General features: G+C 37.5%; 1 protein-coding gene across 11 annotated transcripts in view; it reads right to left on the bottom strand.

Moving 5' to 3' along the window:
• CNTRL (centriolin) overlaps positions 1-12,667 on the bottom strand; it is an 80,275-nt gene that overhangs the window by 39,752 nt on the left and 27,856 nt on the right. For 9 of the 11 annotated variants that reach the window (XR_006886939.1, XR_006886942.1, XM_046649415.1 and 6 more), the window contains 5 exons: positions 12,315-12,543; positions 10,542-10,651; positions 7,583-7,777; positions 2,752-2,905; positions 1,524-1,744 (listed from right to left, as the gene is read on the bottom strand). Coding sequence is in view for 9 of the 11 variants with exons in the window: in XM_046649415.1 (XP_046505371.1) it covers positions 1,524-1,744; positions 2,752-2,905; positions 7,583-7,777; positions 10,542-10,651; positions 12,315-12,543 (909 nt within the window). In the remaining 2 variants the exon portion in view is untranslated. Of the gene's footprint in view, positions 1-1,523; positions 1,745-2,751; positions 2,906-4,531; positions 4,685-7,582; positions 7,778-10,541; positions 10,652-12,314; positions 12,544-12,667 lie in introns of those variants that run through there. The other 2 variants (XM_046649895.1, XM_046649980.1) reach the window with 2 other exon arrangements.

Genomic DNA, 12,667 nt, shown 5'->3' with positions numbered 1-12,667 from the left:
GATACTATTTCAAACTCAGATTGGCAAACACTAAGTCTGACAAAATGTTAAGTTTCCTGAATTTGATAATTATTCTGTTTATGTTAGAAAATGTCCTTCTTGGGAAACACATGCTGAAATATTTAGGAGCTAAGGAGCAGAGATGTCTACAACTAATTCTCAAATGGTGAGGAAAAAGTTTGTATACAAATGTATATAAAAATTATATACGACAGAGAGAAAGCAAATGTGGGAAAATATTAATTGATGACTCTGAATGAAGGGTATAGTGATTTATTCTTGCAACTCTCCTGTAAGTTGGAAATTATTGCAAAATAAAAGCTTAAAAAATAAAAGTTGGACAGCACTAAGGTGTTGGCAAGGATGTGGTGTAATGGTAGCCCTCACACTGCTGGTGGGAGCAGAAATTGATAGAATCACTATGGACAGTAACTTGACAGTGTCTAGTGAAGCTGAGGCACATACTCTCTGACTCACAGTCCCACGCAGAACATAGTCCCCACGCTCAAGACGTGTGCAAAAATGTTACTCTCAACATTGTAATAGCAAAAGACTGGAAACCACCTAGATGGCCCCTAAGAGAAGAACGAATAAGCACTAAGTGTGTGATATGTACACACAATGGGATGCTACATACATCAACGAAAATAAAGTAGAGCTACACGTATCAATGTGACTAATTCTCAAAAACATAAATATGAAGGAAGAAAGAAATGACCAAAGAATATGTACACCATGATACTTTTTATATAAATCTTAAAATTATGTAAAACAATACTACCTAATGCTTATAGATGGATACATACATAACAAAACAAGAGAGATGCAGAGAAATAATAGCCATATTCAGGATTTTGTTGCCTCTGGAGGGGGTACACAGAACGTTTCAAATATATCTGCAATGTTTTATGTCTTAAGCCGAGTTGTAAGTACATGGTGTTAAATACTATTTTCGACATTTTTATATGCATGAGAAATTTCATAATATTAAAATACATTAATTCAAATTTCCAGAGCCAGCCCTCCTGAGGACAAGGTTTGGGAACCTGGGTTCTCATGCATGATAAAATTTGCCAAACAACTAAAACAAAGCAACTGAAATCTCCAAAGAAATGGTAACAACTCGGGAAGTGAAGGGTATAGTTTACAATACTGTATCTGTCTTGTTATCTGTAAAACAATGTTAAAATTATGAAGTAATAAGAAAAATTATGTTCTGCTTAATTTGGGGGCATAAATAATAAAATATGAACATTTAATACAGCATTTGTAATAGCTACAATTTCATATTCCTTAGAGTCACTTGATAAGTGATAGAAACACAGGGATAGAAACTCAGCTAAAACAATCTTCCTTTCACAGTAAAGGAAAAATAATGATTCCAAGTATATCACAACTAAAGGAAAAAACCAAAACAAAAGCTAAATGGCCACAATACTACTGCTAACTTCCTTAACTAACTTAATTTGGACATCATCTACTTCTGAGGCCAAGGAAAGCAGGCAGGAAAACACAAACCATACCTTCCTCATGTTTTCTGCATCTAAAGCAACTATTTCGAGTTGGTCCCGCTCCTGCTCGACCTCGGTCAATCTCTGCAACAGTGTCTCTTTCTCGTCCTGTAGCTTTCTGCACTCATTCTGCGCCTGAGCTGCCTGGCCTTTGACAGTCCCCAGGTATTCTTGCAACCCACTGATGACACCTTCTAACTCTTTCTTCAGGGCTTCATTTGCTGCTATCTGGCCTAAGCAAGACGGAAAAAGAGAAGGCGATAATGCATATAAGAAAACACTTTCAAGACATAGAAATAATTACTACATTTAGTCTCCTTAGCTATTTGTTACTAAGAATGAAATTTCAAGCTTTCAATTATTTCTACTATCTTATTTCTCAAGATATAATTTCAGAATATAATTCTCATACAGGAGAATTAAGCAGGTATACAATAAAAATAGTATATTCAGGGACATTGCTTATAAAATGCTTAACTTATGCTGTAAAAAGTTTAAAGCAGTAATTTCCAAATAAAATAACGAAATATGTGCAGCAAAACTGAGTTCTTGCTGCTAGATACATAAAACTCAACATATTAGACTAATCCAAGACTGGCAGCATAAACACGTAACCTGAAGACTTAAAAAAACCAAACCACATATTGCGGATCTACCAAGCGCCAGGCACTTTGGGAACACTATCTCATTTAATCTTCCTGACAACTAACAATGGTGATAGGAGTAACTTGTCCCAGGTCACACAGTCAATAATGGCAAAAGAAGGACTGGGATCTTTTTACACTAAGCCAAGGCTCTCACCACTACAGCCTATTGTCTTCTCTTCCACTACTAAGGCAATGTCACAATTTAAATTTGCACTGCAAAAGCAGATCCTAAAATTCTTTCTACACTCCCGTTATAACTAGACACTGAGGGCCTGATGTCAACGGGCTCTTTGCTCCTGAAAGGATTTTATATCTTAAAAGAAGACAATCACATGCCAGAGTTTATGATGTTCATGTATTGAATTCTTGCCTATTGAACGGAATCACCTGACTCACTAGGAAATCAACAAAAATAAAATAATTTTTTAATTTTATTAAACATTTTTGATTACTCTGCAAATATTTCCATAGCAAATACTGTACTAACAGTTGAAGGATATTCAGCTAATATCTAGATTAATGCCTGACTGGCTGTCGTTTGTCTTTTAGTGATACTGAAACTGATTGACCTTAAATCATACTTAAATTCTCACCTTCAGTAAGCTGTTGTTCAAGGTCCTTAATCTCTTCAGTTTCTTTAGCAATTCTAGAAAGTACCTCATCCAAACGGCTTTCAAGTTGTTTGTATTGCTTGTTCATAATGTCAAGTTGTTGTTCTTTACCCCTTTTCTGAGCCTTCATATGGCACTGAAATGAAATAAAAGAAAATCTACAAAATCCTAAATTCTTTAAACTCTTTAAAAAATAATAATCCTTAACACCATTTCTAAGGAAGAATGAAAAATAAACTGTAACAATTTGCATCCATTTTGTGTCAGGCCCTGTGGTGTTTTCACATGAGTTTTCATTTAAACCTCACGATAACTTGATGTGGGAATCCTTTCCATTTTACAGATGAACAAATTGAGGATAGGGAGGTTAAGGGATTTCTCCAAGGGCACATCTAGTATAAATGTAGCCAAGTTCAGTGCTTTTTGCATTGTATTAAAATATGTCTTTTAAAAAAGATCTCCAAAAAGTTGATTATAAATACATATATCTGTAGAAAATGACTGTATTCCAAAATGTTGACAAGGATTATACCCAGGTAGAAGGATTACAGGAGATTTTTTTCTTTTCTATGAGTTTTTTATATTTAAAAAAGTTTTATAATAGATAATACTTTTAAATCCAGAAAAACGACATTAAATGTACTTAAAAAAAGGTTTTGTAGGAGAAAAACAGAGACATGAAATAAACACTTACTTAGAATTCAAGCTTATTTTCACTTCCTATTACAAAGAAACATTTTGCTTGTAAGTTCAATAAACTGGGAGTTGAGAGAGACCTCAAAGACCATTTAGCCCAGTGCTTCTCAAGATGGAGGGCACTCTGGAGACACACCCCTCAACCACTACACACGCCCCTGGTGGAAAAGAGAGCTCACACACCCACCCACACTCTCACACCCTGCCAGTCACTGCATTAGGGAGCTACAGTTAACCGAACGGATTGGACTGTATTTCTCAGGTGTGCTGGGGTAAAAAGCTGAGACCCAATGATCTAGTCTAACTCTTCCTTTTACACATGAGAAAACGGAATCTCAGATCCATCAAACGACTTGCCCAGGTCTCCTTGGGCAGCTGTTCACATGGAGACAAAATAATTCCCCAGAGAACCTTCGCTCTTCCTATCACACCCTCATGGCTCTAGTTGGCCCCCGCAGGATCAAAGGAACAGAAAATAAATCAAGACAAAGTACTACATTACAATCTGAACAAAGAACTCCAAGGTTCTCAAGTCTAAGACCCATCTGATTATAAAAGAACATTTCTCAATTTCACACATCTGCTGCCTCCAAGGATAAGACAAGTCTCTTCATTTCCGAAGAACAAATGACTAGTAGCTTGACTGGAAGGTTTTCATTTTACTACTGGTAAAACTTGATGGGATTTTCAAAACTCTTCTCCCTACTCTCCCAAAATACCCATCTGAAATCTTTCTGAAAAGGTAACTGCAGATAACAGCTTAAATTCTAAGTAAATTTAGGCTTTTTATGGCTCAAGAAAGAATTTAAAAACTCCTGCACTCATATCTGTATCAATAAATCTTTAAAATTCACCATTAAAAATTCCACTGAAACCTCTTTACATGCAGGATAAAAAAACTGGCTTAATACGACAATGATTTGCATTAAACACATGGGAGCAAAAGTAGATTCTGCGATTTTCACCACAGTGGAGCTCACAAAAGAGTTACTGTAAAAACAGGAACTTACATCTCTGACTCCTCCTCCTTTTAAGTCCTTTGTACAGAGAGAGAAAACGATCATACCTTAACTTAGAATTTATCCTGTCAAAAGTGAGCCGTTGAGAACAGGGAAATTGTGGGCGGAACGCTTTCTAACGCTGTCTTCAAATTCACGCGCACTTCCCTCTCTGACAGCCACATTTTTGTAAGTGCCTCGGAGCCTCTGTAACTTCCCAGGGCTTCAAACCACATTCCTGGCGAAAAGTGAGCGACAGCCCAGCCTATCCAATCACGAGTAGCCTCTGCAGGCAGGCCCCACCTTCCACGCTTTAAATCACAACACAGGAAGCACACGAGGGCCAATCACGCATCACCTTTGCAACAGATTACTACAGGCTAATTCCCTCCAGAGCACAGTTAGCTACCTTTTGCTTCCATGGGGCATTGCCAGATAAGGAAGAGCCATACAACCTGCCTTTATAATATGTGCTCCTGGGATATCTGTGCTTCTAGCTATGAGCACTTGTTATAACTAAACTGCAATCTGATTTTTAAATAGTACCTTTTCCTTTTGAAACCTAGTTAAATGCTTATGTTTGTTGAAAACTTGACTAAGCTTGGTTCTCAGCTAATTTTAAAAAAATAATTAATCTCTTTAGACTTTAATTCCTTTGTGGGGAGAGGGTCATTGTGGTAGCATAAGCATGGGCTCTGCCTCTTCCTAAAAGGGTGACTTTGGGAAATCATTTAACCTTTCTCAATCACATTTTCATCACCTGCAAATTGTAAAAAATGTCACCAATCTCATATAGGGGATGTGATAAAATAAAGTCTCTTACCAGTATATGCAAAAACCCAGCACAATGCAAGACACATCAGTGGCACTTAATACATTTGTTTTCCATTGTATCTCAGAGTCATATACTGTTTTCTAATCTCTCGAGCTTTTACTTTTAAATTCTATTTGCTATTCAGAAAGTTCCTTCATCTCATTAGATAATAAAAGTTAATTAAATAAAAGTCTATCTACATCTACAGAAAAATATGCAGGGATCCCTCTTGATCATTTCTCTGTTACCACAATGTTCACATTTTGTAAGCTAAAATAGGGTGCCTAAGACTAGCCAATAAGACGACCTTGTGCACATTAGAAAAGATGCTCCCTCCAGATGAACAAATTAAAAAGAGATGTCCCTTGGTGCCCAGACTAAGACTGTAGCCTTAAGAACTAACCTTTACTAGTTTTAACAATACCAAAAAGGGACCTTAAGTCTGGTTTATATGTTTCATCTCTACTAACACATATTGATTTCGACTACCTTCAAAACTTGTATGCCATTCCTACTTCTCATTTAACTCCTTTCTACGTGTAATTCTTTACAGAAATCCAGTGAGCTATTAGACTCCTGGTATGTCAAGAATATTACAGTTGTTTATTGAAAGCAAACATACAATCTAGGTTCTAATCAGACTCACAGATCACAGAAGTGGAAGGGGCAGCAGAGAGGCCATGGGTAGTGCCTATAGGCCAGTTCCTTCCTACCTTCCTTGATGGAAGTATTCATGCATACAGAGCTGGCCCCTGGGGAGACAGTTCCTGTCCACAGGGGCCTTACATGGAGTGGTAGATATTTGAACAAATAAATGCAATAAAGTCAGACATTACTGACCAAATTTTTTGTTGTTAGTGCCTTGAGTCGACTGCCACTCCTAGTGACCCTGCATACAGCAGGGTGGAACCCTTCCTGGTCTTTTTTGCGCCATCCTCTTATCTTTCAGGGCTATATCAGATAATGCTCTGCTGCTATTCATAGGGTTTTCATGGCCAATTTTTTCGGAAGAGGGTAGCCAGGTCCTTCTTCCTAGTCTGTCTTAGTCTGGAAGCTCTGCTGAAACGTGACCACCATAGGTGACCCTGCTGGTATTTGAAATATCTGTGGCATAGCTTTCAGCATTACAGCATCACGCAGCTGCCCAGTATGACAAATGACAGACAACAGATGGGTAGTGTGGTTCTCTGACCAGGAAACAAACCTGGGCCCTGGTGGAGAGAGCCATGGAATTTTAACCACTAGACCACCAAGAGTGGCTACTGACCACATTACACATTACTTTAAATCTCATTTTTCATGTAACAAAAATTGTTTAAAATAATCAAGACCACTTTTGGTTTCAATTTTAATACTAAGTCTTAGGCTTTTGTTAGAAAAGACTTTATGTCTGTGACGATAAGATCACCCTGTGTCAAAATTAGCTGGCCTGAAAAAAGTATCTACGACATTTTACTAAAATGTTCACAGGGATAATTAAATAACTTGTCAAGTACTTAAAGCAATTACAGTACACTGTCTTTACCATGTTAAATTCTAATTCTCTTAATACAGAAATCTTAAAGTTCTTTTAAAAAATAATCTTATTATTCAAAGTAAAGCAGTAAAATATGCAGGAAATATTTTTATTTCTATTTTACAAATATTGGCTAAAAGATAAGCCATTAATAAGACTTCTCAGCATAGAAACAGAAAGAAACAAGAACCTAACTCCATCAGCCAACCGCCTGACCAGCTCTGGCCACATTTTAGGGAGACATACTCAAGAGAAATGTCTCCTTTTTAAGGACAAAACAATGAGACGACAAATAGCTTTAGTGGAATATTTGCATAAAGGATTAAGGGAGGGTAGGAAAAGGACTCTGAACCCCTCTAGCTCTCCCATCTCACCAAACAGAGAGAAAGAACAAAAGGTTTGGAGAGCACCTTGGAGCAGGTTTCTCCTGATTCGAAATATAATGAAATTCTGCTTAAAAAAAAGAGTGTAACATGCATCCATCATCCTACTGAAAGCTGCCTCCTTCAAGCCCTAGGTTGCTTTGTTTTAAACATACACACACATATATTTTACATATATGTATGTGTATATATATACACACACATACATAATACACATATATTTATATGACAGTACACACATATTATATACACACACACATAAACATATCTATCACTCAAATTTGTGTATCAAAATAAAAGAGACTTTCAGAAAGGACTCTCAAACTAAAAATAATGAGATGTAATATCTAGATAGAATGACATTCTAGTGCCCACAGAACAAGCCAAAATCTCTTCATTTACTTACATGTTTTGTGTCTTGGGAATCCAGGCTATCTATGGCTATTTGCAGGTCTTTGATCTCCTTCTGCTTTTCAGCAATTTCTTGCCTTTGCTTTTCCATCTGCATTTCTAGATCCAGAGCTTCTTGGCGTAATTTATTTAGAAGTTGTATCTTACTACTCAACTGCTTGAAAAGAAGGTCTTTCTCTGCTTCTGAAATCTAATTCCCCCCACACCCCAAAACACAGTTAACAGAGGACAGCAACACTGATTTACAAACTTAAAGAAAACAACCCCTACAATTTAAAAGGGTATTCTACACTCTATCAGGTTTTTTAAATAAAAGTAAAATGTAGGAGTTATCTAGGCACTTCATTCTTATCTTATACTTCTTTGTTTTTATTTTGTTTTGTTTTGTTTTTTAAAGATTGGCACCTGAACTAACAACTGTTGCCAATCTTTTTTTTTTCCTGCTTTTTTCTTCCTCAAATCCTCCCAGTACATAGTTGTATATTTTAATTGCGGGTCCTTCTAGTTGTGGCATGTGGGACGCCGCCTCATCATGGCCTTGTGAGCAGTGCTACGCATGCACCCAGGATCCGAACCAGCGAAACCCTGGGCCGCCGAAGCAGTGTGTGCAAACTTAACCACTTGGCCACAGGGCTGGCCCCTACTTTTACGTTTATTACATGTAGAAAATCTTATTTTATAAAAGTTTATGAAAACTAATAATAGAAGGTAGAAATAAAGTTGTCATTCTAATACAAGCAACATGTAAATTAATAGTAATAATAATAACCATAATACAGTCATGCATTGCTTAATGACCAGATACACCCTGAGATTTGCATCGTCAGGTGATTTAGCGGTTGTGCGAACATCATAGAGTGTAGTTACACAAACCCAGGTGGTATAGTTTACTACACACGTAGGCTGTACTAATTTTATAGGCTCACCATCATATATGCGGTCCATCGACTGAAACATCATTATACAGTACATGACTGTGTTAATGGTAGCTGACTTTATATACCACTTACCCTTGTTATTGGCATGTCAAGCAAATTAGTAGTGTAATGAAAAAATTTAGGCTTATACTTACTCATTTAAAACTATTTTTTTCCAAGCACACTTTGTAAGCATCTACTTATTTAAAAATTACGTACATTACTTACATCTATCAATCTATGTACACAATGCTTTGGCCAGTACTATTATAAAACATTCTTAATTATTAAAACCATTCTGGATAGCTCCCTCCACCTCATCTCCCATTTTCAATTCATCTTTACATCCTATCTGTTCTACTGCCAGATTTTACCTGGAATCAGTCTGCTTTCTCTCCATGTTCACCACCAGCTTCCTAGTCCAAACCACGGTCATCTCTTGTCTGTACTGAACAATAGCCTAACAGATGCAGGCACTGCCATTCTTTGCATCTCCCTCACCCCATTTCACTTTCATGTAGTAGCTAGAATGACCTTATAAAAATACAACCAGGATCAGCCACTCTACTACCTAAAGTCCTTCAAAGTTTTCCTATTATGTTCAGAATAAAATTCAAACTCCTTCAAATGGCCTGTGATAGCTGGCATGATCTTTAACCTCATCTTTCACTACGCTCTCCTCACTCTGCAGAGCAATCTTTTGTCTGACGCCCCTCGCACACACCGTCGCCTCTGCCCGGAATACTTTTTCACCTAACTCTGCCTCACTGGATCCTTCTCATCCTTTGGGTCTCAGACTAATTGTCACCTCCTCAGAGTGGTTCCTGTGGGTCCCCACAATCTAAATTATATCCTTTTTATTTTCTCTACTCATTTTCTATTTTTCTATCTTTTTTTTTTTTTCAAGATTTTATTTTTTCCTTTTTCTCCCCAAAGCCCCCCGGTACATAGTTGTGTATTCTTCGTTGTGGGTTCCTCTAGTTGTGGCATGTGGGACGCTGCCTCAGCGTGGTCTGACGAGCAGTGCCATGTCCGCGCCCAGGATTCGAACTGACGAAACACTGGGCCGCCTGCAGCGGAGCGCGCGAACTTAACCACTCGGCCACGGGGCCAGCCCCTTTCTATCTTTTTAAACAACACATGTTTAACCATATATTTTTTTACTTTTTTTACTTGTTTATCATCTGTTTCCTTTACAAGCCTGTCCACGAGGTGGGGGACACAGACCTGTTTTGTTCATTACTCAGGGCCCAGCCCAGTCAGCGAGTGCCATACATGGCAAGCTTCCAATAAACCTGAATCAATTTCTAGTTACTATAAAATTTGAAAGTAATGATACAGTGCGTCTTTTAAAAGAATCTATAATTTGGAAGTCACATTCTTATGTGATGAATGCAGTTACATCATAATTTTGAAACAACGATTTTTATAAGTTGCAGATAACTAAACCTTTTACATATCTAAAAACTAAAATGTCAAAATACTTCCTTTTCTGAATTTTCTCCCTCTGCAATTATACCATGGGTTTAAACTGCTTACTTCTTCATGATACACATTGGTAATTACTGAGAGTCTATCATTTCCATCTTTTTGTGCAGTGTATTTTATATTTATATCATTTACATTTTTGCTGCTTGTGTTTGATAATGTTCATGGTATAGTAGAGATGTCTTCTGGCTCTTAATCTAGGTCCTAGGATCTTAAAAGTGGGGAATGCTTAATTTAATTAGACGAGAGAGATCAGAAAGTAACTTCCCTGGGTAAAGTATATACTTTCATAATAGAATAGACTGAATATGTTTCTTTACATAAATTGTAAGTAATTTATTTCTACAAACTTTATAAAATGCTAACAGGATGTCATAATGAGTGGAAGGAAAACATAACTGGAAAACGCTAGAATGATATTTGACTCTGAAATGCGTTACTCCACAATGAGGCAGCACTGATTTTCAAATTGTTGTACATGGTTATGAAAGAAGAAAACATGCCATTGTTTGCACTTCCTCTTAGCACTGCTGCTTTGCTTTTACATACTTTTTTAAGTTGTATAGCTTCTTCCAGTTGTTTAAATTCTTCAGTAGCTCTTACAATTTGTTGTTCTGCCTTTTCTATTTCATCATGCAGTTTTGACAGTCGAGTTTGTGCTGTAAGTTTAAAAACCATGGACACACACACACACACAAGAAAAATCTTGAATTCTCAAATTTCTACCAGATTTTCTTTCTTTGCAAAACCTCCTCCTCCCCAATTAAATTCTGTCATTATAGATCACAGCGATGAAAAAAAAAGGTAATTTCTTATGATGATTTTCCTCTCTCTTAATCTCTAGAATCGTTTCATGATTTGCTATACAACTATAATTGACCCTTTAATTTGTAAAATTCTTAACATAAAATGGGCTTTCCTTGATATTCCTAATACTAAGATACTCTCTTGAGAGAATGATTTTATTGGTAAATATGCACTTACCAATTATAATTAAGTTCAAGCTATTTAAAAAAACCTGTGCTAGAGATAAATGCTTTATGAGAGAACTCACTATCAAGAAGTTCACTACTGAACAGTCTCTCCCAGCTGGAGGTAATCTCAGATCAACTACTTTCTCCCTCAAATTTCCAATTTCTCTCTGTCCCCCCTCCCTCCCTGCCTCCTAGAAAACGTGAGCCCCTGAAGCTAGTCTACACATACATCTGATTCCTTTTTGCCTTTCCCTCCAGAACTTTGGATACAGTATATGTAGACACGGACCACTGAGTCTCTTTTCTCCCCTCTCCAAGTCAACCTCCACTGGTCTTCCATATGTTTTCCATTTAGCTACCAACCAAGGGAAGATAAGCTGCTAATCTGATTGGTGAGAGCCCCACCATGGGGCCATGATTACTAGTGGGATGCATGAACTCAGCTCTGCTTTTTCCTTCTTCCATATCAATGCAGCCGAGTGGGTAAGTGGATTCAAAGTTTGTCACTGACAGGGTCTATTTTTTTTTTTTTGGCACCTGAGCTAACATCTGTTGCCAATCCTCTCTTTTTTTCTTCTTCTTCTTCTCCCCAAGGCCCGCCAGTATACAGTTGTATATTCTGGTTGTAGGTCCTTCTGGTTGTGCTATGTGGGACACCGCCTCAGCATGGCTTGATCAATGATGCCATGTCCACACCCAGGATCCGAACCAGCAAAACCCTGGGCGGCTGAAGTGGAGCACGCAAACTTAACCCCGTGGCCATGGGAATGGTCCCTGACAGGGTCTCTTAAGTGCCCTCTTGGATTGACTTCTTCCTCTTTGTGACTTGCCAGGAGGTGGTAAGATCCCTTGAATTAGATGTTTTTTGGGGTAGGGAAGAAGGTTGATGACATGGAGTATGAAAGAGGCTGGAAAGAGTCAGAGGCCACCTTAGGTCCAAGCCTAAGGAGAGTGTACTGATCCACTTTATTCAAAGCACTGCTTCAGGTTTGGGCTACATGCATAGTAATCAAAAAACGGTACTTTACTTGCTTCATTTATTACTAATTATACCTTTGAATGTATAGCTCCAGTGGTGAGAAGGACCTGTTGGAAGGACGAGATTTATGCATTCTTGGATCCCCTGGACAAGGTGCCACCAAATCACTGTCAAAAACCCCATTCTCAACCGTAACAGGAATCATTAAAAAATAATCTGCTCAATGAATCACTACTTTTGGTTTGGATTTTTCATGTAAACAACAATAAATACCTTCATCATGTTTAATTAAAAGAATTATAAAACAAAACTTGCCTATATAGTGAATCTTTTCATATTTTTAAATAATTTAAAGTAACTTTTTTTAACCTGCGCTTATTTTTCTCTCTTTGTCTTCCAGTTGCATGTCCAGTGGTGTGTGGGCTCTCAGGGTCACATGTTCGCTTCTGAGTTGTTCCCCTTCGTCTGGCTCCATCTTCTTGATCTCTATTGGCTGGGCATTATCGATAATGTAACTCTCTGTGGTGAACATATTTCGCTTGTATCTGGATTTGCCAATGTAAGGGCTTTCATCTGGGGCTTTATCAATTTCAACATACTAAAGGCAAAATAAACAGATTTATGGTTTAATAAGCAACTTCAAAGCAGACAAGTGACATTATTCACTTTATTAGTGAAGAACATATCACAGAATTGCCTACATGTTAATCCTACAGGCCTAG

The sequence above is a fragment of the Equus quagga genome, chromosome 1 (assembly GCF_021613505.1).
Source record: "Equus quagga isolate Etosha38 chromosome 1, UCLA_HA_Equagga_1.0, whole genome shotgun sequence".
Taxonomy (NCBI): Eukaryota; Metazoa; Chordata; class Mammalia; order Perissodactyla; family Equidae; genus Equus; species Equus quagga.
The sequence above is the reverse complement of the archived record's forward strand: the minus strand, read 5'-3'. Positions and strand labels throughout refer to the sequence as shown.